This window comes from Aulonocara sp. 'chitande type north' Nkhata Bay, linkage group LG2 (assembly GCF_057382095.1).
Source record: "Aulonocara sp. 'chitande type north' Nkhata Bay isolate Kocher_YH1m ecotype deep benthic linkage group LG2, A_spYH_male_GT1.1, whole genome shotgun sequence".
NCBI classification, from domain to species: Eukaryota; Metazoa; Chordata; class Actinopteri; order Cichliformes; family Cichlidae; genus Aulonocara; species Aulonocara sp. 'chitande type north' Nkhata Bay.
Genome location: NC_141345.1, coordinates 18633782 through 18660771, shown reverse-complemented (window position 1 = coordinate 18660771; position 26990 = coordinate 18633782). Strand labels below are relative to the sequence as shown.

General features: G+C 42.1%; 3 protein-coding genes and 1 long non-coding RNA gene across 6 annotated transcripts in view; 1 reads left to right on the top strand and 3 right to left on the bottom strand.

Annotated features, from left to right (window-relative positions):
* LOC147337636 (sodium/hydrogen exchanger 2-like) overlaps nt 1-10025 on the bottom strand; it is an 11897-nt gene extending 1872 nt beyond the window's left edge. Inside the window, exons 1-12 of one of the 3 annotated variants that reach the window (XM_086307401.1) lie at nt 9921-10025; nt 4764-5022; nt 4252-4474; nt 2427-2667; nt 2101-2351; nt 1784-2001; nt 1502-1698; nt 1327-1416; nt 943-1013; nt 625-762; nt 426-522; nt 181-306 (exon numbers count right to left, since the gene is read on the bottom strand). In XM_086307401.1, the coding sequence (XP_086163527.1) occupies nt 181-306; nt 426-522; nt 625-762; nt 943-1013; nt 1327-1416; nt 1502-1698; nt 1784-2001; nt 2101-2351; nt 2427-2667; nt 4252-4474; nt 4764-5010 (1899 nt within the window). In that variant the 5' untranslated portion in view covers nt 5011-5022; nt 9921-10025. Of the gene's footprint in view, nt 1-180; nt 307-425; nt 523-624; nt 763-942; nt 1014-1326; nt 1417-1501; nt 1699-1783; nt 2002-2100; nt 2352-2426; nt 2668-4251; nt 4475-4763; nt 5023-9909 lie in introns of all 3 variants that reach the window. The other 2 variants (XM_086307389.1, XM_086307396.1) reach the window with 2 other exon arrangements.
* LOC147337634 (uncharacterized) lies at nt 8544-16706 on the top strand. Its single transcript, XR_015131146.1, has 3 exons — nt 8544-8673; nt 11204-11278; nt 15847-16706. It is a non-coding gene; the product is annotated as an uncharacterized LOC147337634 (long non-coding RNA).
* Nucleotides 10785-13250, bottom strand: LOC147337635 (uncharacterized). Its single transcript, XM_086307408.1, has 2 exons — nt 12684-13250; nt 10785-11733 (listed from the first exon to the last, which is right to left on the bottom strand). Exons 1-2 carry the CDS (start codon nt 12850-12852, stop codon nt 11063-11065), a joined length of 840 nt encoding a protein of 279 aa, XP_086163534.1. The 5' UTR covers nt 12853-13250; the 3' UTR covers nt 10785-11062.
* On the bottom strand, nt 14152-26990 carry sh3bgrl (SH3 domain binding glutamate-rich protein like). The gene is made up of 4 exons (XM_086307429.1): nt 26715-26990; nt 18321-18506; nt 15430-15510; nt 14152-15049 (listed from the first exon to the last, which is right to left on the bottom strand). Exons 1-4 carry the CDS (start codon nt 26757-26759, stop codon nt 15011-15013), a joined length of 351 nt encoding a protein of 116 aa, XP_086163555.1. The 5' UTR covers nt 26760-26990; the 3' UTR covers nt 14152-15010.

Below are 26990 nucleotides of genomic sequence, written 5' to 3'. Positions count from 1 at the left end.
AATCATTTAATTCAGGTGTGTTGATCCAGGGTGAGATCTAAAACCTGCAGGACACCGGCCCTTGAGGCCTGGAGTTCGACACCCCTGCAACCCTGTGAACTTACTCTCCTAACCATTCAGTCTTTTTAATTCTGTTCAATAAAACTCGAACATGAGGAAATGCAGGTAGTTTGCATGCACCTGAAAGTGTGTGATTGTGTTGTATGAGTATCTTTCTCCCAGACTTTGGTGTCTGTAAAGGGGCTTCCTTGTTCTGTCCACCGATGTGTCCTGGTGCAGGGTGTGTCTGCTGTAGGCTGGTGTCTGCTGGAGTGAGGACACATGCATGAGCCCAGAAGTGTGGAGCTGAATTATACACATTGTGCAATTTCTAAGTTATAGTAGCTGGAACTAGGAAATAGCTAACAGTGGCATAGAAACTTTACCTTGTTGTTGAAGTTTTGGAGGTTTCTTGAGAGGATGCGCCTGATGCTTTCCATCTCCTCCGGTAGCAGAGGTCGCCCTTGGGAGCGAGGATCCACTCTAGGTTTTTAGAAAACCCTGATTATGGTCATGAACCTTTCTTCCGTTATTCTGGGAACTTTAAGGACAAACACTGACACAGTCCAAAAACCATTTTCTTACATCGGCGGGGCCTCCTCCTCGACTCCCCTCTGCTCCCGTCTCTCCAGCTCCTGGTAAACTCTGAGGATGCTGGAGCTAGCCTGGCGGTCGTTACGGATGAGGAAACGGCGAAGGTACTTCTTGTTGAACTGCTCAAACCTCACACACACACACACACACAAGCACACAGATGGCAATACTGTGACTTGTAGAAAATGTGCATAGTGTTTGCTGCCACCTGCTGGTCATTTCATATTTTATCTTTTTATATGCACAACAAACGCTTTATGATAAAACACAAGCAGAAGGCAAAGTAACAGTTAAACACGGAAAACTAACTTGTCTTTCCAGTAGTGCTGCCCCCAGTAGCCAACCACATCCTCTATACCTGCCACCAGGTGATCTATGAGCTAACAACAAACAGGATTATTTGCAGATAACTTCCAAAAAATTATATCCTTTGGAAGTATTGAAAGAAATTCATGAAACAGGCTGCTCTCTGTGCACCATCCACTTCAGTGCATCCTTCAAACATTGTATGCTTTGCATAGGAAAAAACCGAACTCACCTTGTTTCCTTTTGGTTAGTAAGCCTTGCTCTTCTGAGATCATAATCCTTGACAGTCTTTGCTAATTTACTGATATCTAAAAATCAGTAGTGTCCAGAGTTATCTACAGCCCTATCACAAATCCACACTTAGCTGTGATTCCTGTGATCTCTCACCCTGCTGTGGATCTCCTCGCTGAGAGTAGGCAGAGCTCTCTTCTTCCTCTTCACATACAGTAGCTCCACCAGAGGCTTGATGGTCATCCCCTGCAAACCAGACTCAGAAAATAAAATCCACCTTCAAACTATGACAAACTTTTTTCCTTACAATTCACGAACATGTTTGCCCCACCTGTACAAAGACAGTAAAGAGAATGACCACGATGGTAGTGGTGATGAAGAGTCGTTTCTTTGGGAAGTCATCAATCAGGAAGACCAGGGAAAAACAGATTGCCCCTCTCAGGCCACCGTAGGCGATGATGAACTGGTCTCGGAAGGTCACGGCGTTCCTCCGGAGCTTGTTCACAAACGCGGTCAGCAAAAGCACGCCTTTTAAGAAGTGAGAAAGAGTTTAGATATCCACTTTGCTGATCTTGTGATATAACTTGTTTTAAAGTGCGGGGAAGACTTATACCCGTGGCCCTCCAGATGAGACAGAGCAGCAGTGTAGAGCACACAAACGGCCAGCTCCACATGTGGATGTCCTGTATGGTGGACACTCCCAGGAAGGTGAAGATTAAGGTCTCGCTCACGCTACTCCACATCTTCAGAAAGTACTGGATGCTGGTGTTGCTGCGCTCCGACACATTTGCTTCCACGTACTGTTTCATTGTAGCAGCACAGGTCACTATGCTGCAGGGCAGGGAAAGGGGAAGCAAAGTTAACTAATGTTTATACTAATGTGTACAATTTGTGGTCTTTGGGATTCAGATGATTCTGAGCAGCACTCACGCCATGATCCCAGAGAGGTGAAGCATCTCTGAGGTAAGGTAAGACAAATAGGAATAGAGGAAGACAAAGAGCGGGGCGATGACTTGGGCCCTGGAGGTAAAACGTGAGGTGAGGGCTGCCAGCAGGCCGAAGAAGAGACCTACACACAAGCCCCCGATTCCGACCACCACCACCCTGCAGCCCCCCAGCAAAACATCCAGCCCTGACACTGATGGCAGACGGAGGAAGGACTCAAAAAGCTTGTAGAGCACCTGAGAGGAAGAAACGTCTATGAGTATCAAGTGTTTCATTTAGGTACCTGAAACACGCACCGCTTCTCTCCTCACCACAGTGACGGCGTCATTGAGCAGTGACTCTCCGAACACCAGGATATGCAGCTGTTCGTTAACTTGCATCTCTTGGAAAACAGAAAGCACCGCCACTGGGTCTACAGCAGCGATCAGGGAGCCAAACAGCAGGCAGTGGAGCAGAGAGACATCTCCTAGTGAGCTCTGAGCCAGCAGGCAAACACCGTACAGAGACAGGCCGATGCCCAGGACGTTCCACAAGGTCCCCAGCACTGCATACCTGCACATGCACAAGAAACCAGCTTTAAGACACCTGCTCCAGGTACCTTTAACAAATGCTCGATGAATATCTGAGTTTAGCCACTCAGGTCCACAAAAATAAGCTCAAAATATGACAAATGTGGTAACATATGCAGTGCGTCATGTTTATTTTGAATATTCAATGTGATTCCTAAGTTCATGGTCAGTTCTTAGTAATCTTAGAGTTCTTCCTCCCTCAGTGTCTCGTCTTCTTCTGTGTTCATTCAGCCTTGTCTTCACGTTGTCTTCATGTCTTGTCTCTGTGTTTTGTGTTCCCCTGTCGGTCATGTCTCCAGTGTGTGTTAGTCTTCTTCTCTGTTTTTATTGTACTTCCTGTTTTATTTTGACAGTCTCTCATCCTTGTACAGTATGTTCAGTTTTACTTCCCCTGTCCTATTAGTCTGTATAGGTTCCAGCTGTGTTTACAATTGTTGCCCATCCTCTCGTTAGTTTCTAGTTTATCTTTTATTAGTTTCTATTTGTTATTGTTTTTGTATTTTATTTCAAGTACCGTGTTACAGCACATGAAACTGCCTCCTTTAGTTCACTCCTTTTGTTTCATCTGTCTGCCACACAGCCATACATGACACAGAGGGGTAAAATGATTATTAGGTCTCCTGCTGAATTTGTAAGTTCACTCACTTACAAAGAATTGAAGAGTCTCTATTTTTGTTGCAGATAAATACAACCAAATAAAACCAGTACCGGTACCCAAAAAAAAAGAAGATCTATCCATAACCACGGGAAAAGAACCAGGGAAACCAAGTTAACAATAAAAACGATTTTAAAAAAATAACAATAAAAACCAATAAAAACCCTGAAAACCATAAATTTCACACCCAAGCTTCAACTCTTGCAGCCCGGTACCAAACGGCTCATGGACCGATACCGGTCCATGCCCCGGGGGTTGGGGACCGCGGCTTTAACCCATTCCAGTCAAACAATCCTGTGACTCTGTGGGAGGCAGAAATCTGGCTGGGCTGTAGGAAACCAAATACTCATTTCACTCAGTGACATGCAGGGATGTTTATATCTTGGTTCTCTCCATTAAAATAAAACCGTCATAAAAATTAGAGACTGTCCAATTCTTGGTACACGATCAAAATGATGAATTAAGCAGGAGATCAAATAATTATCATTTGGATGTTTCAAATTTCAACCCTGAGCCTGAACCATGAAATAATTGCCACAAAATTCAATTGTTTTTGAAAGTAGAGCATTCATTAAATCATTTGAAGAAATTTAAACAATAAATAAATAAAATATAGATTTCTGTTTGTATCATATTTGGTGCATCATGACTTCTTTTTTTTTTGCAATTTATTCTTTTGAATTTTTATTTTATATTGTGTAATTTACACTGATGATTCAGACGTAGAGGTAGAAGAAGGCTTTAAAGGGTAAAACCAAAATAAAGAGTCTAATTCTGACTTTTAAATCAAACTCTTTCTACTCATATTTTATGTGGAAATGGCGTACTTTCATTCTGTTCAACGCAATCTGCATACGAATGCCTCCACACACACGCACACACACAAAAATCAAACATTTTAAAGCTACCAACCAGAGGATTGTACCAAGGTTTTCAAAGAACAGCCTGCCTGGCAGGAAGTATCCCGCATCTAACACGATGGGTGGCAGCAGAAAGAGGAAGAAAGCATCGGCGCTGAGAGTCGGTGGAGCAGAGTGGCGCACCCCATAGATCACACCTCCAACCAGGAGGCCCACCATGATGAGGACGCAGCTTTCGGGGACAACTGCAGGGACTCGACCTGACCAGTGAAAACCTGAGGGAATGAGAAACGGAGAGGGAGTAAAAGGAAATCAGCAGGATCCGAACTTTGTGGAGTTCTGACTAAATCGCTCTGTAGCTATACCGAGGGAGGACTACTACCATTGTACTCAGATAAACTCTTTCATTGATAGAACAGATTGTTAACTTGAGGTTTGGTGTGAGTTTTAAAAAATCCTGGAAATAACTAGAAATGTAGAAAAATAATAGATATTATATACATTATATTATATATGAAAGAATCTGGCTTCTCGTGGATGAGTGTGAGCACAACTGAGGCTTACCCAGCTTGGCCAGTGAGGCCAGCATGATCCACAGCACGATCTCAAAGGGAGCCTGTACGTGGTGATAGTCCATGCTGAACACCCTCAGAGCCATGGGTAGATCCACAGACAGGCTGCCATCGCTACTGTTGGTGCCCAGCGAGGGAGGCAGATTGTGGGGCAGAGGGCTCCCATCGGGAGAGGTCACAGCCAGACAGCCCAGCAGACTGGCAGAGAGCAGCAGAGAGAGAGTCCACAGAGCAGTCATCCTGCAGCCATGCTGGGACAACAGCAGAGAGAGGCAGAGAATAGGAGTGGGACTATGGAGATGGGGGGTGGGGGCGAGACACACAAAACAACCTGACTGGGACTCATGCAGCCACTAATGTGCACAGGAATCCCTGAGCTAGCAATGATACCAGCAGCACAGAGCTCAAGGGGTGTGTCACACACACAGACGGTCTCATCAGCAACTCAAAGAACATTACATCCATTTCCTGAAAATGAACCCTAACTGGAAGCCAAAACAAAACCCAAAATATGATTATTTCCATTACAGGGAATTGCTTTAAGTCCACAATATGTGCCTGTGTACACACATTTGTGTCCCCACGGCATAAGTAATGCAAGTACACATGCACAAGATTCAGCCAGGGTATTAGCACTGATGGTTTGTTGTGCACAAAGCTTAGATAGATTGCAATAATTGTTAATATATTTTGTTTACCTAGCAGAGAAAGGGCTTCTCCGATAATGGACTCATTTTCAGTGTTTGTTCTCATGCTGTGGTAGCAGTGCTTCATTTGGTGGAATTTGTGTTCTGCTGTGGCTTATTTGATTTGCAATCTTTCATTTCAAACAAGCAACTTATTGTTGATGCGGCATGTTGTGATTATTGAAATAGTTTGAATTACAGTTACAAATATGTTGCCTAGTGGTGAGAAAAAGGCTTTAATTATCAGCCAAGACAGTATCTCTTCCTCCCACTGGCTTCTTATTAAATTCGGTTTATCGTCTTTACATATTTTATGCCAATATGCGTGCAGTCCATCAGTTCCACTGCAAACACAAGGATCTGTGTCAGAATAAGCCTTCCACTGTATAAGTGCACAAAAATAATTGGTTTAGTGAGTTTAGTTGTACGGGTCATTTACACAGAAAACAAACAAAAAGTTAAAAATATGTTGCTTGTGTGACTTGTTCCCTTTTCCAAAATGTTAGGCAGATGGCATGTGATTTTTTTTTTTTTCTGTTGCTTTAAAATCTGTTTGTGCTTCTGGAAAGTTGTTAGTTGTTCTTCTCCAGTCCAAGAGAACATTTAAAAGCTAAGAGTTGTTTTGGTTTTTTTACACACCCTCACTACCTCAGTGATTTTGCCCTTCGTCCCTTCTTCCCTACAAGTGAACTCACTGAGGATCAGACCTCTCCACCTCTGATTAACACACAATGCCTGACTGCAACTTCTGGCCATGTTAGAAAACAGCTGGAGAAACTAAGAAGCAGCAAGTCCGTTTGTGACTCTAAGTCATATTTACAACCCGAGTCTGAAGCAGGAGAAGATACCATTGAAATGGAAAAAACATCCTGTTTGATTCCTCTACTGGAGAAGTTGACAAAGTCCAAACTTACTGACTATCAACCTGGCAGACTTCAAATCGCGTGTGAGGAAGGTGATGGGAAGACATGTCAGTCCACGTCAGACCAGAGATGAAACATCTTGACCCTCTGCAGTTTACACACAGTCCATCATCTACATGCTGCACAGCGTTTAATCATTTTACACGATTCAGCCACTGATACAGACAGAGGAGGTAATATCAGTAAACACACCCTCCATCGCATGGATTGCTGACAGACAGGCGTTGCTCCGCCCAATCTCACATCCGTGGACTGTGCAGTTATTCCTGTTCCCCTTGTTCACCTTAGACTTTCAGTACAACTCCAACTCACGCCACCCTCAGAAATATTCTTTGATCCTGGAGTGGTTGGATGTAAGTAATATATAATCAACTAACTTGCCATTAATGTATAAAAATGAATGTACACTGAACAAAAATATAAACGCAACACTTTTGTTTTTGCTCCCATTCCCCATGGGATGGACGTAGAGACCTAAAATTCATTCCAGATACACAATATAACCATCCCTCCCAAACAGTGGTCACAAATCAGTCCAAATGTGTGGTAGTGGGCACATCTGCTATATTGAGATAATCCATCCCACCTCACAGGTGTGCCACATCAGGATGCTGATCTGACATCATGAGTAGTGCACAGGTGTACCTCAGACTGCCCACAACAAAAGGCCACCCTGGAATGTGCAGTTTTGTCTCACAGCAAAATGCCACAGATGCCACAAGCAATGAGGGAGCGTGCAATTGGCATGCTGACAGCAGGAATGTCAACCAGATCTGTCGCCCGTGCATTGAATGTTCATTTCTCAACCATAAGCCGTCTCCACAGGCATTTCAGAGAATATGGCAGCACATCCAACCGGCCTCACAACCGCAGACCTCGTGTAACCACACCAGCCCAGGACCTCCACATCCAGCAGGTTCACCTCCAAGATCGTCTGAGACCAGCCACCCAGACAGCTGCTGGAACAATTGGTTTGCACAACCAAACAATTTCTGCACAAACTGTCAGAAACCGTCTCAGGGACGCTCAACTGCATGCCCGTCGTCCTCATCGGGGTCTTGACCTGACTCCAGCTCGTTGCCGTAACAGACTTGTGTGGGCAAATGCTCACATTCGATGGCATCTGGCACGTTGGAGAGGTGTGCGCTTCACGGATGAATCATGGTTCACATTGTTCAGGGCAGATGGCAGCTGAGAATGTCCCAGTTCTTGCATGGCCAGCATACTCACCGGACATGTCACCCATTGAGCATGTTCGGGATGTGCTTGACCGGCGTATACGACAGCGTGTACCAGTTCCCACGAATATCCAACAACCTCGCACAGCCATTGAAGTGGAGTGGACCAACATTCCACAGGCCACAATTGACAATCTGATAGACTCCATGCGACGATGTGTTGCACTGCATGAGGCAAATGGTGGTCACACCAGATAATGACCGGTTCTGGGTCCCCAGACCCCCAATAGCGCAAAAAACTGCACATTCCAGGGTGGCCTTTTGTTGTGGGCAGTCTGAGGTACACCTGTGCACTACTCATGATGTCAGATCAGCATCCTGATGTGGCACACCTGTGAGGTGGGATGGATTATCTCAATATAGCAGATGTGCCCACTACCACACATTTGGACTGATTTGTGACCACTGTTTGGGAGGGATGGTTATATTGTGTATCTGGAATGAATTTTAGGTCTCTACGTCCATCCCATGGGGAATGGGAGCAAAAACAAAAGTGTTGCGTTTATATTTTTGTTCAGTGTAAATTCTATAATACATGATTGGGAATATCAGCACAAACAAACATTATAAATTCGGATCTTTCTAACAAGGTTTACTTTTTTTTTCCTAAATCCCTTTTCATTCATCTTTTACTTTAACAGTAGTAACTTAAATACCAAGTTACTTGTTCACAAGAACATTTAATGACACAGAGTCACTGTTCATCACACCTTACACATACACCTGTGCTATAAGTAGAGATGCCCTCTCATCTGAGTGTTTTCACTATGTAGTTTTGTATTGCAAATTCATAAGAATAAAGCTACTAATTCTTAATTAATTTAATCACTTCATTAATTTTATTTGCTTAGAACTCAATTTAATTATAGGACATGTAAAGCCATGAATGTTGTGTAATGTAGGTGTACACACCTATAAACGGTGGAAACTGTCTTGTGTATCAGACTTGACTGAGAGCCTCCTGCCTGCCGTCCGTCCTGTTTCAGGTCAGACAACTGCTCTGAACTGACTTGAATCTAAATTTCTAATGTTTCCTGTGTGCGAGCCTAAATCAGGTACACCATTTTAATTCAGTTATTAAGTTGCAGATAATTTAGTTTTATGTTTTAAAAAAAATCTATTTTCAGTCATGGGTTTTCATATCACTTGATTTTGCTAAAGCATGAATTAATGTCCTGTAATCCCTGTAAACAGCATGCATCATGGATACCAGTACACCACATCCTTTTGATGATGCCGGAACCTGTTAAAGTTGAATAGCTTCCACTTTCTACCACAGGACCTTATATAACTCCTGCTTGCTTCTGCCTTTACTGAGGTCTAATCAACCAGCTGAAAACACTTGTGTAATTACACTGGATAGGGCCCCTAATAAGGTATAATGTTATCAATGTGAAGTGGGGAAGTGATTCAAAACATGAGGTAGCCTACACTGCTCAGGGATACCTCTGTAGTAGTTGGTATGTGGCAATATTAGCTTTGCTAATCAGAAAAATTAAAAAATATTTTAGTAAATAAATTGTGTGATCCTGAACAGGCGTGAGTTATGAATAAGGACTTCAAATAGACAAAGAGAGGGCAAAAATGATTAGAATAGCATGAATACTGGGCCAGAGTGAATAATAAATACTTGAAATAGCTAGCTAAACGTATAGCTAAAAACAGCTGAAACTGTTAGCTAACGGGCTGGATTAACATATTGTGAAACACTAAACTGACGTTAAATAGCATAGCAGAAAAAAGTAGTGGTAGAATTGTTTCATAGTTAGCTAAAAAATAATGATGATAATAACAAGTTAGCTACAAGAATATCCAAAACATTTAACCATCATTGACATAGCATTACCTTTAGCTACGCTTAGCTAAATGTAATGCTAAGCATAATCTGAAAGTCATTGAGAAGTGGTTTAAATAAAAATGAATTCATGATGAAGTAAAACTCTTAAAAATGAATTGATGAAAATGATTATAAATTTGCTGGTAATGGACAGATAGTAAAATACAAAGACTGTAGCTCAGAGCAAACTGACCAAAAAAACCCACGGACTGATAGTTTGACTTGGTTGAAACAAGTGTTAAGTTAGACTGGGTTCAGATGAACACATTTAACAACAAACATGAGGTATTTGAATCCATCTCAATAGACTTCAAGCTTATATCAGATGAAACATAATAACTTAATTTCCTCTGTTCACTCGGTTTGGGACTAATACATCTCCCACAAGTTAAATCTAATTTACCCCTGTTCTTTGTCTTTGTATTCAATTTTTAGATTAGCTCCTCTAAATTACCTTGGATTTACCTGCCATAATCTCCACACAGAGGCTACATATAACAAAGCCTGATCACACTGCCAATTCTAATCTATTAATTACAGGATAACCTCAGTTAAATCTCTGTTTTCCATCTCTTTTCACAGATGAATAGCATGCCTTAGGCTTCCAAAGATTATGTTGGTGCATGTTAATGAATTACCATTAACCTCACTGCAGGATGCCTACTTGTGAGGACGATTTGTGTTTTCTCTTAGCAGCCAGATCAATCATATTTCTTGAGACTGCTGCTCTGACAGTTGATGCCAAAGCTAGAGTGATCTTCGGGTCCCTTTAAACAAAAACCTAACCACTGCTAATAATAATCATGGTGGAAACAGCTGTACTAAAGCCTATTCTCTAAACTTAACAAGGTAACATCTTTCTCAGGACTACAGGAAGAACCTGCTTTCTCCTATTCCTTTATCTGCCAGCGGAGATCAAACTAGGTGATGTGTATACACCCGTGGAAATCATCATGGAAACCTAATCAGACACGTTTGCATAGAACTGGTCGATAACATGTAAAGTTTGTGCTTGTGTTAAAGGGGGGCCTTGTCGGTGGGGTTGTGTTTAATCTCTGTTGCTAACATGCCAGCATTATCACCTTTTTCTCCTGACCTCTATTAGATATCAGGCAGTCCGAAGGCTTTTTGTAATCACACTTGAATCAGTTATTTGGTAGCAAAAACCTTTGCACACCATATTTTTTCATAGCGCACATAAATGTCAATATCCAGCCTTCTGCTGTCTAAGTAAGTAGATGGGTACAAGATGGCTTTACAGGTGTTGGTAAAAAGCAACAGATTAATAAAACGCAGTTGTAAACAACCACAAGCTGATACTTTGTTATATCTTGCTTTATTATAAATCAAACACTTAACACATTCCCAACTATAAGTCAGTAAAATACATTTGAATGTATAACAAGTAGCTCCCCGGTGGTGTAATACTCAAATCTAACAGAAGATGGCATATGAAAGCAACTAAGTTTCAGGCATCTTAAGCAAGAGAGCAAGGCTTTGTATAAAAATAGCACTGATATAGTGGATACAATTGTGTGTGTGTAAACTTGGGTGTGAAGCACTGAAGCAAAGTCGTCTAGGTCACAATATTTAAAGCTTTTGCAGGATCATTGCGGATGAGGATTTTCCGCCTCTGAAATCCTCAACACTGGGGAGCTGAAGTTGGAGGAGCAGGGCACTAAGTTATGGGTGTTCAGATAACTAATTTTACTGCTGCTGTCTTCTGTGCTTTCTTCCATGCATCCCAGTAATGAGTCTGGCCCCTCTGACTGGCTGCTAGGCTGCGGCGGGGGCACCAGGCCGTGCAGGAGGCTGTTCCCCAGGTGGGAGTTGCACCGAGCTAAGTTCTCAGTTAGATGCTGCATGTACACCTCCTCCAGCTGTTTCTCCAGCAGCCCGTTCAGCACCGAGTTAGACATGGGCTCTAGCCCCGATCCAGGCAGATCCAGGCTGATGTTCACACTGTCCCCCATTGCTAGATAACCCTGGTCTGGTATGGATGGTACTGAATTCTGTGGCTCTTGCTGGGCTGTGCTTGGACAAACTTGAGAGATGGGAGACTGGATGCAGAAATCATGCTGGCTGACAGCAGTTCTCAGTAGATTGTGTGTGATGCGGCCTGAGTCAGCCACCTGCAGGTCTGGATACTGTTCCAGCAAGCTACAGTCTTCTATGTAAAGGGGGTACAGGTCAGTAGGGATTGAGAGGGCTACACGTCTCTGAGGCACCACTTTGAGAATCTGGGGTTGGCTGGAGTTTAGATCTTCCTCTATGATCCCTGATTACAGAAGAGAAACTGGTTACATGCTTGCTTACAATTTTTTCCCCAATATGAAACCAGATAAAGGACAAATGATTATTTACAAATGGATTGCTTCTTATTAGCTATATTTAATTATTTAATACAGCTGTTAAATTATTTAACCAAACTACAATATGGGTATTATTAGTTTTAGATTCAACAAGTTTTTACCTTTAAAATATCATAAATCCACTGTCACCTGTACCACACTTTATTCTATTACGTTCAAAAAAAGGTTATAATAGTTAAATAAAAAGAGAATAAAAATCACACCTTTGAACAAAAAAAAACTCGAAATGAAGTGATTTTGTGAAGAAAAATAACTAAAATAAAATAAAACAAAAAGTATAGAGAATATATTCATAGTTTGTTAGTTTGCTAAAATTTGATCAAAACTTGCCTGACGATTCTTTGACGGAAACATTTTGGGTTTTTACAAGACTGTGAGTTCACTGCTTTCAGAAGGTTCTGTGTTTTTCGTGTAGTTTCTGTACTGCTTTTCCTAAATCTAACCTCTGACATCTGCCCTCCATACAATAAGAATTCACGAAGACTAAAACTAACACAAACTAACCTAAAACTAAACATGTTCAAACTATAAATAAATAACCAGAATGAGCAAACTCTGCCTGGAAATGAACCAAAACTTAACTGAATTAAGAGAAAAAGCTTTTTGTTGTGAGGCGTTAGTTCTATCAACTGCACCACCAACCATTTTAAACCAGTGACTGTTGATGTGTGTGTGTTGGTAAGTTTGCATTTAACAAAAAGAGGAAGCTTGTTAGTTAGAGGGAACTAGACTGCAGCAGGATACAAAGTTACTGCATAAACCCCACTGCAGAATAACTGTCTGTCACACTAATATGGGACAGTTGTTCCAACATGTTTTGTTGTTTGTAATCGCAAAAAAGGCTTCTTTTTTTTACCTGCTTCTGCTGAATGCACCCCTGGGACTGCAGAGCTCGAGTCAGAGCGAGCACAGTTGGATGGATCAGCACAATGACCACTTGTCTGCAATCTCCTTTGCTTGGAATTGGAGGCAAACTTTCTCTCCTCCCTGTACACCAGCAGTCTGAGAAAACCTTCAGCCAACATGCCCGCCTAGTAACTGGCCTTCTTTTTCCTCTGCCTCTTTTGCTTCTTCGGTCACTTGCATGCACTAATGGCACTGCGTGACTGTAAGTGCGGTTATAAAGATCTCCAGTCTGGTTTCACTTCTGCATATAAGAACTGCCCCCTCCACCTTCCCGCCCCGGCACTTCCTTTATTTAATCTATAACCGAAAATCTGAGTTAAAAAAATGAGAACAGCTCATTTTTACATAACAGGATAAGTTAACATCGTCAGGTTGAGGAGCAGGTGGTATCCTGCTCCGTTACTTAAGCAAAGGAAAAGTTCAGTTCAAGTAACAGTCATTCATTCAAAGTCAGAGAATAATTATATTTAAAGTCTGTGGAAAAGTTTATATAACGTGGCGTTTAGTGGCTAATAACCTCAGAATCAGACCCAATTCAAAGAGTAACAATCAAAATAACTCTGCTGTGATAAACGAGGTAGGCTGTTTTAGTTTGAAAAACAGCAGTCTGATACAATTTCGTTTCGTTTTCCTTGAAACAGTTATGTAACTGACATCATATGAGATGTTTATATGGGAAATCTTTTCTTTTGGTTCTATTGATCATATAACCATCCACAAACCTTAAGAAACCTCGAAAGGAAGGTTTACGCATCTCACCTTAGGACTCCTGTCCTTACCACTAAGTTGGTGAGAGAATACACGGTGCCTTACAGAACTTAAAGCACTTTTGAAATGCAGTTTTTGTCTTTATGTGTTATTCAAATGATAATCAGCTCCAGAGGTTTCACATTCTGAATTTCATTAGTACTTTTAGTGGCTTCAAGTCTTCTGGGTAGGTTCTGTTAAAGTGAACACCTATCTGAGATAGGACCTATTTGTGCTATTACAGTCAAATTTAATCAATGTCTATTCTTACATTTCACAGCTGTTGAGGCTGGTGGTAACGCGCAGAGCTTTAGAATAGGTTACATGCGCTTTTCCTGATTGGGAGAGTTTTATTTTGAAGGTCCACTGACAACTCCTGGGACTCTTTGGTCCTGACATGTGGTGTAAAGTGTTTGACCAGCGTGAGTTTGCCAGTCTGACACAGTTTGGAGGGCCACAGTAAAGTGTCTGAATACTTGTTATTATTTAGTTACTTCAGATTGAGATTTTGAATAGAATTTTAGAGAAGCGACACATATCAGTCTCCTGGATGTAGATGGATTAAAACAGTGCATTTGTTTAAAACTACATTTACGAAACAGTTACGTGTTCTGAATACTTTCTGAGATGACTGACACACGCTAAAGTAAAACAAAAACAGACACGTCAAGTCAACTTACAATTATTTATTGTACATAAAAAATGAACAGCACGGGGCGAGGAGGCAGAGCTCGTTTCAAAATCGGCTGACTGTTTTAAGAGTCATTCTTTTTGTCTGTGTGTCATTGCCGTTTTATTCCGAGGAGCGATTGTACCAGTTTACGTAAGTCAGGGATTTACCAACACCATGTTAAAAAAATTTATTCTAATAGGAACAAGAACTTCCCCCAAAACAAAACAAAAAAAGCACCAAAATTGCATGTATTGTCATTTCTGTTAAGCAAATATCATCTTGTAGAAAAAGGGTTTGCTAATAAAACAGTTTTAAGACGACAGAAAGTAACTATAAACTCAGCGGGTGGGACTGTAAGAGAAAACCGTTACTGGATCACACAATTTGGCTGAAAAATTTAAGACTTCTACTGATTAAACCTCTAAAAAACAATAATATTCATGTTTACAGTCAAAGGTTGGATGATGTTGTTTGTGGCCAACAGTGGATCTGTCTTTGTATATTTCACTGGGTCTGATGATGTCGTCCCAATCGGGTAGTCACACATTCACGGTAATGCTCTGATTGACATGTCATTGGGCCAATAGGACTATCAGGCTGAGATTAACGGGAGGAAGCTGAGCTGTTTTAGATACCCTTAATAGTCTGCTTTAGCACCTCCTTTCAACTACAGCTAGCAAGGCACGGCTGAACGCAGATTTATGAAACAGAAACGTCATGAGAAAAAGTACATCGAAACCTTCATTATATTTATAAGCTGAGCAAGGTGTTGCTTCTATTCCCCCCCGGGTCTAGGCAAGGCTGGGTCCAGATGTAGGTTAGGCCTGAGGTGTCAGGACGGGAACGATGGGAAGCTGCTACTGCTGTGCTCCTTTCTTTGCTTGAGCCTCGGCCTCCTGGAGAGAAAAAAAACAGAGAGGGAAGGGACAGAGTGTGTTATATTAAAATGGAGGATACTGGTTAATATATCCCTTGCCACAGCTCAGAGGAAAACCCCCTCTGTCTCCATGGTAACTGGCACACCTCCCTGCAGTCCCCTTTGTGGCCGAGAGGAGGCGGCAGCGAGCGAGAGAGCCTGCAAAACCGATAGGAGGCCTGCTGTGGTGGATATCATGAACAGATGTATTATGTAATGTGTGTTTTCTTTATGGAAATTAAAGTGCGAAGACGAGTGTATATTTAGGATTGTTTTACAGGAAATGTGGCTGAGGGTGTAGGAATGCACTTCTCAGGAGGGACAGTCACCCAGCATGTGTTACTGTGTCCGTGAGCTTACCTTAGAGCCCGGAGGAGCGGTCAGACCCAGAAATGCGTACACGGCGTTTTCCTCCCTGGCGTCAAAGAAGGCCTCGTAGTTCTGCGAAGCAGGAAGAAACACAAACAGAGAGGTTTAAGGCCGATCAATCAGAAGATCCGGCTCTCCTGAAGCTGAACGCTGATAATTTGAAACAGCCTCTGAGCGTGTGCGGCCTGAGGCAACAATCTGGGCGGCTGTGAGAAACAGTTGAGGTTGTGTTATCTGTCCAAGGACAGATCTCGGCAGTCAGTGTGATAGGAGGGCATTGTCTTTTGAGAATGCAGCGCAGGGTAAACAAGCTAACACGTTCAGCCCGTCTAGGGTTTAGCCGTCTCGCACATTCCTGATCCCTCGCTCCTTCTCTGACCCTTTTTCTTCTTCCTCTTTCTCCACCAGGGCACAAAACTGATTTTTCAAAAGAGCTCTACAGCTGCGAGCATCCCTGTCGTCTTTGTCTGTGACATTCAATACAGCCCATGGTGCAAGTGCACCTTCACTTTGAGCCACCCATTAGCAGCACAGGATGATGCCACAGTGCACGCATGCTAAAGGCCCCAAGTGTTTACAAAGGGAGTAAACGAACATCTGCTAACACAGTGCATCAGGTTTGTGTAGTGTTTGGTAGAGTATGTCTGATCAGCACAGCTGCCAAACTGATTCCTGAATAGAAAAAAATGAATGGGGAAGTAAACAGAGGAAAGCAGAATTCATGTGTCACATTTTAAGACTTAATGCCTACAATTGTTTTGTTTTTTTTAATTGTGCGATTAGTGTATTTATACAGCCATTGCAAGAAAACTTCTTAAAGTCTTAAAGTCAGTCTGGATATAGCTCCTCCTATAGACTGGTTGATGTCATGCATTGGTTTGTGGACTTCTCAAATAAGAGGTGGATGACTAAGAAATCACTATATATGCTTTTTCACTAGAAGTGAGGCAAATCGCAGGCCTGTGACCTGGTGACTCAATTACATTTTTGTAGAGGATACAAATTTTGGTGACTGTTAAGTTACGTATGGACTCTGTATTATGACTGAACATAAAAATAAACGCAAACAGAACATAGCCTTACATCTGCAGGGTCATGAGGAATATGAAAAGAATTTGGATCTATAATAAATGTTTGTTTTTTTTAACACATACAGATGCTAATAATCAGTGTCTGAGTGATGATGTTCAACAAAGTTTTGTTCAGATTGGCCTGTTTGTTAAGGAGGATATACGTACATATATATACCCTGATCAAGCATAACATTCTGACCGCCTGTCTATTATTGGGTTGGTCCCCCTTTCGCTCCCAATACAGCTCTGACCCGCGGAGGCATGGACTCCACTAGACCCCTGAAGGTGTGCTGTGGTATCTGGCACCAAATTAGCAACAGATACTTTCACTCCTGTAGTTGAGAGGTGGGATCTCCATGTATCAGACTTGTTTGTCCAGCACGTTCCACAGATGCTCGACTTTGGAGGCCAAGTCAACACCTCAAACTCATTGTTGTGCTTCTCAAACCATTCCTGAACTATTTCTGCTTTGTGGCAGAACACGTTAATGGTCTGCAACAGTGGTAGGTGGTACGGGTCAAAGTAGCATCTAAATTAATGGCAGGACTGAACCCTGCAGAACAATATCTAAAGCATTGCACTGCTTCCTCTAGCTTGCCTTCTTCCCATAGGGCATCCTAGTGTCAGGTATTTCCCTGGTAAGCGATGCACACAGACAACTGGCCTTCAATGTGACCAGGCCACCTTCTTCCATTGCTCCATGGTCCAGTTCTGATGCTCACGTCCCCATTGTTGGTGGACAGCAGTCAGCATGGGCAGCCAGATTGGATTGGACTACACAAGCCAGTCTTCACTTCCCACATGCATCAGTGATCCTTGGCCGCTCATGACTCTGTCAGTGGTTCATCACTGGCCTGGAACATCCCACAAGAGCTGCAGTTTAAGAGATGCTCTGTCCCAGTCGTCTAACCATCAACATTTGGTTCTTGTCAAACTCTCTCAAATCCTTTCACTTGTCCATTTTTCCTACTTCTAACATGAACTTTGAGGACAAAATGTTCTCTTGTTCCCTCATACATCCCAACCACTAACAGGTGTCATGATGAAGAGATAATCAGTGTGATTCACTTAACATGTTAGCAGCCTTGAGTTTTGCCTGATACATGCATACACACATTTACTACGTTAAAAATGAAACCATACCTTAAAAGACACCCTGATTTGTCACCAGTTTTACTATAAATCATTTACAAAAATGGCCACGATGTTGCAAGCAGTCAGGTTTAAAACTGAACATAAACTCAGCAGGAGAGCATTTATTAGGCTATAGATCAAATGACAAGTACGGTAAACAAGCTCCCCCTATTGCCCATTAGAAAGTAAATTAAAGGTAGTTTGCATTAGTTTATTCTTTCAGACCCAGGGGTTATGTCCATTGTTTATTTACCGTCCGTAGGGGCAGCAGAACAGTGACATATTGAGACCTTACGTGTTTTGTATCAGCTTTAGTCTCCAAAAACTCTGTTTCCACTTTTAAAAAAACTAGCTGTCTTGTAAGTTGCTAGATTCCCCACTGTGTTCACCAGCTATTTGCTAACTATGTTTGGCAGCTCTGCGGTGCTGGGAAGGGAGTGTACGGAGTGTATTTTTATTAAAGCCTTTTCACTGAGCACAGCAGCTACTGAAAGAACAGTGAAGCTGCAGTCTATAAACCCAAAACAAAGGGATAAATGACGCCTGTACACTCTGTATACTTGAGGTCAACTTTTAATCAGGTGGTCTTGAAGACATGAGCTTTATTATCACAACAGTAGCTGCTTAGATGATCGCATGCAAATAATTTCATGTGTGTGCACGTGCGTGTCTTACCCCGCAATATTTGGTTTCATTAAATATCTGTGGGGGGAGCGGGTTCCCCGTGGCAGGCCTGGATTCCTCTGGGACATTCTCCCTCATCCACTTCCTGTTAGCCTCGTTGGCTGCGATGTCACACTCCTCGAACTCGATCTTATTGGCCGCCAGGAAGCCCATCACATCCTGCTGCTGCTTTTTAATCTGTGTGCGGGTGGATGAGAAAAGATGGTAGAGGGGGAAGTTGTCGGTTAAACATGACTCAGCCGTATGAGGAAACACAAGAGCCTCAGTTCATCATGCTGTCATGAGTCTGTTTTAGAAATAAGGAGACTTTTTCTCTCCTGTGAGAACTACAGAGATCACTGACTCTCTGTTACTAAGTTACCACTCTGCTAGTAAGTAAAGGAAGTGGGAACATGGGAAAGGCTAAGCAGGCACAGATTATACTTCATCTGTATCAAAAAACACACCATACAGTGAAGAAGCCTGCAGACACCAGTAATTCCCCACATTATCAGAGGAAATGTTTAAAATAAAAGCATCTCAAAATTAGTCAAAGGCTGCACTGTTTTTCTCACTGTCTGGGATTTTATGCAGATGCGATTGATTTCGACAGGAGGATATCCTGCTGCACTGGAAAAAGCACTAAATTAAACATTAACACATTTGTCATTTGTCACACTTCTAAAATAGTCTATCCGGCTTGTTGCAAAGCAACATTTTTATCTAAGGGGATGCAGCTCTACAACTAACAAGGAAATAAAGGTCTATCAAGGTTGCCACGGTGATATCTTGCAAGGTTTCATCTCTTTACAAAGAAGCCTAAATGCATCCTGCTGACAGATGAAGTAGAAGCTACAGTCTGCATAAAAGTGAGTGTTTAACTTTGTTTTCTTCCTCCTTCTGTGTCTTTCTGTGTGTGTGTGTGCGTGTGTGAGAAGTTGTGGTCCAATGAGCTCTCAGTGGGTGTGTTTAAGAGGGAGGATGGCCCTACAAGGCCAGACGGAAACATTAGCTCCTCTGGGACTTGAGAGGAGGTAACTGGTCAAACACGAGCCAAATAAGGCCTGCTGAATGGAGACACACACACACACAGAGACACACATTCAGTCTTAGCGGCACACACACACCAAAAGTAAACCAACTTCACCACGAAAACACATAATAAGGATCGATGTATCATCTTTGTGCCAGACCTGACGCCCCTGTGCGAGGGTTCCTCCCAGCTTTATGGCATGCAGATGAGACAGGTGGATTATTTAATAGCTGTTGAAACTTCACTAAGGCATGGAGGACAGTGCTCTGTGATCAGCCAGGCTGCAATCTGAATCATGGCAGTTTCACTCCAAAGGGCAAAGTCCTAAAACCAGCTCTCACTGTCTATCCACCTGCCCCGAAAAGCAATGCAACATAAAGCAACCGAGCAGAAACCTCAAAGGCTTTTTAATAGACTCTGTGTCTCCTAACGTGCATGTTTTGCACAATCACAGGAGATTATTTGAATCTCAAAATGCTACAACGACAAGTTAAGCATAAGGTTTCTCATACTTTGGTCTGTTTTCTGCTTCACTTTGGTGCACTCAGGCCATTGGTCCAACAGGGCTACATTGTACCGCTGCCAAGCAAAATTAATTTGTAGGACAAACTGGCCACATGCCATCTGCACCGTAACTCTAATTGAGCAGTGGGAGCTCCCAGCTCCGGGCCTCTGAAATGCTCCCTCATGTCTTGAGTCCCGAATTGAGCGCCTGGTGAAAGAAAACTGGCTGTCCTTGGATTTGGGTGTGGTAATAAACAAACACTTACTTCTTATCCATTTCTTCAGAATGCTTTTATATCATTCCTTCTTCTCAAGAAGAAGATAATCATCTAATCATCTTCTTCTTCTTAAGAAGAAGAACACAAAAAGAAGTGTGAGGCAGGCCAGTATGTGCCTTACAGCAGAGACCTGCAAGTGTGAGGTTTCATTTCCATAAACTATGCTTCTCTTGCATCGAGTCCAAGCATGCAAATTAATACTGGTATTTAGCTGAACATAATGCAAAAACCAAAAAGGGTGCGCTAATGTCAGGGTTGCTTCTTTTGCATAGATGCTGATCAGCATTAGCTGTGTTACTCTATCTAATCCAGGCGTTCGTGGTACTAACCCAATGATTCCTAATCAATCAAGCGGTCCTTTTAACATTTCCAGCAGTTGGATGTTCAGTCATAGAATAACATTCAGTTATTGAATGTCTTGCACAATTGGTAAGCAGTTTTCCTTCAGGCCAGACTGTTTAAATATCTTCACCATCAAAGTAAGCTTAATTTACTTAAGTAGTCTGGCTTACAATCAAATTAAGCCAGCTGAACATCAACATGTTAGCGGTGTCACTGTGAGAAAGATAGCACCCTGATGTCAGTGTTTAGCTCAAGGTGCTGTGCAGCACTCACTTAGCGCCGTGTCTCCTGTGTCGAGTCACTCGCACACAATTACTTACTGCTGACTACCTACACTGATTTCATCTGGGTTAGGAGAGAGGAGCCTGAAACAAACACTTCAAATCACTGATAACTACCATCATAGCACTTACTTGGCACAGTAATTAAATTTGATCACACCCACGCTGACGGACACACCCATGGAATGACTCAGGCAATTCCACATTAGCTTACTATACTAGGATGTCCGAAACCTTGATAAACAACTCCAGTAGGACAACTCCAGGGATTTATTAGAATATGAAAATATATCAAACTATGCTTTTGAAGTCATAGCAGACATTGCCGGATAGCTTGCCTGAGCTTTAAAGTCAGGAACACTTGTTTAATATAGTTTAAATTTCTTAATTATTACTTGGTTAAAATTAAACGAGACCATTGTTACCCACCGACTATCTGCTCTTAAAAGTTGCCATGCTAAGCACAAACCAGTATGTCTAAAAAGATACATACAGTCATGTAAAAAAGAAAGTTTTCACAATAGTCTATGCAGTCCTGTGAGCTCAAGGTGAACTCAGTGACCGCAAGGTACCCGGTCCAAATCATCAACCTTCTACCACCGTTGTTGACGGTTGCTACAAGGTGTTTGTGCTGATATGCTGTGTTTGTTTTACGCCAACATCTAAACTTTGATTTCTCTGTCCAAAGGACATTGTTCCAGAAGTCTTGCAGTTTGTTCAGATGCATCTTTGCAAACCCGAGGCATGCTCCCATGTTCTTTTCTGCTGCCAACACCTTCCAAACAGGCCATACTTGTTGAGTCTTTTTCTAATTGTACTCAATGAACTTTAACGTTTAACATGCTATCTGAGGCCTGCAGACTGAGAGCTCTTGGGTTTTTGCAGTTTCTTTGAGCATCGCAAACTCTGACCTTAGGGTGAATTTACTGGGACGTCCATTCCTGGGAAGATTGTGGCACTCTTCCAAACCACAAAAACTGCCACAACATCTGCTTTCCTATAGGTGCTCACACTTTAATCAAGTGCATTTGGTTATCATCGCCTGGCTGCTACTTGCCATCTTATTTTCTTTGGAACCAGTAAGGGTGTACTGACTTTTTCCAAGTACTTCATAGTCTTTTGAAACTTTCTTTTGCCTGTACTAAAGTTACAGATTGAAGTACAGATTAAGTTTATTATTAATTAAAAGAACAACTAGTTTTTGTTAGTAAGTTCAGCGGAACTTACTGTATATCGTTACATGAATGATTATTGTTGACTGACTAGAATCTGAGTTGAATACAGTTGAAGGAGGTGGAATCTGCACCACGTGAACTTTGGTTTACATGCCTTATCATCATGTGAGAGAGTTATGGCAGGACAATCCACATCCAGACATGATCAATCCCAGAAAAGGTCAGAACTCTGGCATTAACAGCTGCCAGACAATGACAAGAATTGATTGGATGGACCGTATCCACAACACTGGCTTAGATCAATATGGTGGACACTAATTGAATACCCCATCTGATTATGGGCTGGGTTCAGCTCATGTTAATTTCAATAAGACAGGAAAGAAAACATGTTTAAAACGTCAGTTGCTCTTCACAGATAAGGCAAATAGCCTTTCATATTCCCCGGAAGCCCAACATTTGAATATGGGAAAGAAACCACTCTTTGCGCCAAGAGGAAACATGAATCAACCCCTGCCCTGTATGCTCATAAGGGATAAACATTTGTCTTGATTAGATCACGTCTGATTTCAGCTGAAAACAGTTGCTTACTGGAAAAGTACCAAAAGCAGTAGCCTCCACCCAGTCCTGTACTCAGTCAGCATTACAATATAGTTACAAAAGAGCCTTACACTGTTGCTCTGGCTGAATTCCCATACTGCTGCCTGGAGGTGAAACAGCAACAAAATTAGCTGATATAGAAACGAACTGTAGCACCAGCCCAAATCACGTCTGACCTATAAACCTTAACATCAAATCCACAATAGGGAAAAGCATGATAAGGCTGACATTCTGAGGGCGAAAGTCCTGGGCATAGAGAGTTACACTGCATGTCCACAGCATCTCAGGTTATTACAGATTCACAGAGCATTTATTGTGACAATAAGGAAATTGTAAAACAGTGTGGCTGCAGTTCAGGCATGGAAATGAGGGAGGAAATGTGCCGTGGTGCTGGCCAGTGCCTTTGGCTCGTTAGACATTTGCAGTTTAAGTCGACCTTGTGGTCTATGGTCTAGATATACTGTTGTAGGTGCATATGTGCATTGGCATATGTGTATTTAAGGAAAAAAAGATTCTAGTTTGTTAGGCAAACTTGGCCTCGCTCAAAACCAGGCGCAGTTGAGATACCCGGTGGCATTCTATAAAAGATATTTTACATACAAATACAACATCAGAAATTTGGGTTATGTTTTAAAGAGCCATTAGCAACAGGATTGAAAACATCCCTAGAGAACTTACACGAAAGCACAATATTATATATCTAAGTGATTGAAATGCTCTGCTTCACATTACTGGGTGGAAATACAATAATGTCAGCTCACATTGTGATACCCTCCTTCATACTGTATAACTAGCTCAGACCAAAGTCAAGCAGCAACCTCCAGGGATAAAAACTGAAACCGATGTGGGAAAGTGCCAAAAACACCAGTTCATCAAACGGCCACTTGGCAATATATTGCACACAGCTTCTTGCACTGGCACAAAATATGGCTGTTTTTATAAAAGCGTGCAGGCACTGTTAACAGATTCCACTGTTAATGTTACTCACTAGTCGCTCCTGGAGGTAGTGCTGATAATACTGAGTCCTCGTAGTATTGTACCTTGAGTTAGTCTACGATTGTAGCCACTAAACATGGGTGTCTCTCCCTGTGAGACACATCCATACTGTCTATAGCTGTGTCTTTCTCTTTTAGCACTCAAAACCAAAACATGGCCACTTGTGGCTTCAAAAAACCAAGATGCTTTTTGGCTATAATGCCATCTTAAAGCTTCAAAATGGGACTTCACGAACTCAACATCACAATGCAAATGTCTCCTGGGGAAAGGTTTTATGTTCAGATGGGATAAATATTGAGCTGTTTGGCTACAATGACAAGAGGTGTGTTGCAGGAGTAAAGGTGTACCAACTGTCAAGCATGGTGGTGGTAGCATTATGCTCGACAGTTGGTACACTATTGTTAGGTTTGAAAGGCTAGCATTATGCTCTTGTTAATGAAGAAGGAGGACTACCTCCAAATTCTTTAACTTCATTTTAAATCAACTGATAAAGTGTTGAAAGTTACTCAGAGAGTTGCGTTCCAACAGGACAATGATCCAAACACTGGTTTTGGAATGGATAACACATGCTAGCAATTAGCTTCTGTAATGGCCTTCCCAAAGCCCCGACCTCAACCCTATTTAATATTTTGGGACTATGATTAAAAGCCAGGCCTGTGCAAACAAACCAACTAGATTAAATGAACTCTACCAATTCTGCCAAGAAGAATGGTCAGATATCGATCCAGAATTATGCCCGACGCTTGTTGATACCAAAAGTGCCTGATCAAGGTGAGTGTATATGTATATACTTGCGCCTGTATGTAAACTTGGCAAGTTGTGTATATCAGAGAAAACCTGAAACGATTTCAAACTTTTGTACCAAGTTTATGTTTTTGGATATAGGAAATCTGAAAAAAATAACATGTCATGCATGACCATGGTGGATGTATCTGAACTTCTAATTACAACTGTATACATTTACCATCTCCTACCAGAATACTCACATTGTGTATTTATTTCTTATATGTATTTCTTTAGTGTAAAGTGATCTATTTTTTAGATCTATTTCTTTTCTGATAGTTTTATTTTTATAGAGCTATGTTTTTTAATGTTTTGGGGACATGGTAATTTCCCAATTTTGGGGATAAAGTATTTCCTCATCATATTCTTCTGGAATTTTATTGTTGTTCCCTTTTTTCCATTTTTTTCTGTCAGAAAAAAACCTGTTTTTTCCAAGTGGCAGCAACGTATGCAACTGGAGTTTGTGGCATTTTGCTAAATCATATTTTGAGGAACAGTACTGTTGACATAACTCACCTCAGTTCTTTTTTTCATTACCATACTGTAGCCTTTTCTAACTGGAATCTGTCTATTGACACATACTGTAAATCTGATGTTGTGCTCTTCTATGACAAACTAATACTGAAGCTCAATCAAATAACAGTACTTTGTTTTTGACCTTTGACTCTTGTACGGATCAGCTTTCACATGAAATCAATCAGCCCCAAAAGCTAACACAATGCTCGAACACAAAGAAGAACTTAATGTCTTGGAAAACAAAACCATCTATCTGGATGATGCTGACTGTTGTAGTTTGTCAAGTGCTGAACCTCATATAGCCCTCTGGCTAACTTCACACAGTCTGCTGCTCTGACCTGCATTCAGTTTCCTCTGTGGAACAAAAAACACTTGAAATATTATTTTTTTTAAATACTCCTACTTATCTCCCTGTTTTTGGATGTTCCTCTCTGCACATTCTTATTTATACTCGAGTGCTTAATGTAGTATCAGATGGGGCTGGGTAGAGGAATGTGATGACACTGTTTTGTAGACACGGACGCAAAAAAGCAAGCTTAGTTGCGACAGAGGCTTTTCGCCATGATTTCCCGCTCAGCAGCCTGCTCATGCTAATGTGCGAAGAGAGATTTTAAATATTGTGTAATTCAGACATTCAGTAAATGCTTTAATAATCTACAATAGTGCATCTGCTAAAATAAAAATCAAAGGGAATGAGTTAAACATGGTAAGAACAAACAAAATGAACTCTAACGCTGCTGCTCTGCTGACTATGAAAACAGTGCAAAAGCTCGTACGCCTCTTCTAGAGGACTTAACCAAAAACAAATCAATGAGAGGTAATGCACTTTCCCAGACAGACTCCAGGACGCTGATGGCATCGCTGGCTCTAAACTCACTCCACTCTGACTCTACAGGAAGCTCCTGTGCTCTAAAGCCTGCTGCTGAGCCTGTGCAAATGTCATTTACTGTCAGGGCAATAAAGTCACTCAGAGCAGTCCAACTGAAAGGAGGCTCTGTTTGATTATTTCCTGTATGTGAGCTGTGAAAACAAACGGCTGGCGGAAGGAAAATCGCCCTACAGGTGATCTAAAGCACAAGGGTACAACAAGTGACTATAAAGTTGGACACTTTTATCAAAGGAATCTTTAAAGGTTCTTTTTTTGGGAGCATTTCTCCTGATAAAATTTGCACGTTTACAGTTTTGAGACTTTGCAGACACCAGGCGCGATGTTTTGATGCAATGTTTTCATCGCATCTGATGTTGACTAGTTGTAGGATACAGTGTGCAAGAACTCAATGTTTAATGCGCTTCTGCATGCTCGTGTTTATGTTGATCCAGAAGTCTTAAACCCTACTTCAGGGCTGCAGCTGCTTGTCTAAAAGGGGGGCCCTGGAGAATTGCATCACCATCATTCCTCTGCACTCTGGAAGAAACTGGCAAGTCTGGAGCTAAAAGAATGTCCTCTCTACTGAAGGAAAACAAGAGTCCTGCTCTGGCATCAGGTGACACTGCACATCGTTTTAAGTTCATCTATTGATTTTTTTATTTTCTGCATGTCTTTCCTGTTCACAGTCTAGTTTCAGCTGAAAAACCCAATAAACTGCCACTCCAGGAAGCACTGTGACAAACCGCAGCTGAGAGAGACAGACGCCCGCTCGCTCCTCAAACTTCCTCCCTGCCCCTTTCTCTGTGCACGAAGTTAAAAGAAAATCAAGGAGAGACTCGAGCTGCGTTCAAAGTGTGGTGGACGGCAGAGCTGCATGCTTACTGATGAGTCAGGCCACCCCGCGCAGTGAGAGGATGACAGCCCGGTGGACATCAGTTAAGTAGAATAAAAAAAGTTCGGCCTGGCTGCTGCATATACACCCCCCAATCACCTCGTACGCACACAAGCCACACGCAATCACCCCGAATCTTACCGAAGTGGATCCAGAGGACGATGCTATGTACACTTTGATCACCATCTTATCTCCCTGATGCTGTTGTCACAAAAGTCCGGCGGGCTGAGCTGGTCGGCTGCTTGCTCTGCTGCTCGCAGACACTGTGCAGGTGGGCGGCTGAGCAGCGAGACACAAAGGAGAAAAAACTACAGCAACAAACTTCCGAGGCTGAAATAACGTACCAGTCTCTGGTAGACAGCGCAGACGATCTGCGCAAATGCTCCGGTCCTCAGCACTGGATGGAGCTTTGCATTC

Bases quoted from the DNA above. Each gene is read 5' to 3' on its own strand.
- LOC147337635 (XM_086307408.1), bottom strand. From the start codon at position 12,852: ATGTTGGCTGAAGGTTTTCTCAGACTGCTGGTGTACAGGGAGGAGAGA. The intron at 11,734-12,683 runs GTAAAAAAAAGA...TTCTGTAATCAG, and splicing joins GGTGCATTCAGCAGAAGCAG to GGATCATAGAGGAAGATCTA.
- sh3bgrl (XM_086307429.1), bottom strand. From the start codon at position 26,759: ATGGTGATCAAAGTGTACATAGCATCGTCCTCTGGATCCACTTCG. The intron at 18,507-26,714 runs GTAAGATTCGGG...ACCCGCACACAG, and splicing joins CGTCCTCTGGATCCACTTCG to ATTAAAAAGCAGCAGCAGGA. The intron at 15,050-15,429 runs GTAAGCTCACGG...TTTTCTCTCCAG, and splicing joins CCGCTCCTCCGGGCTCTAAG to GAGGCCGAGGCTCAAGCAAA.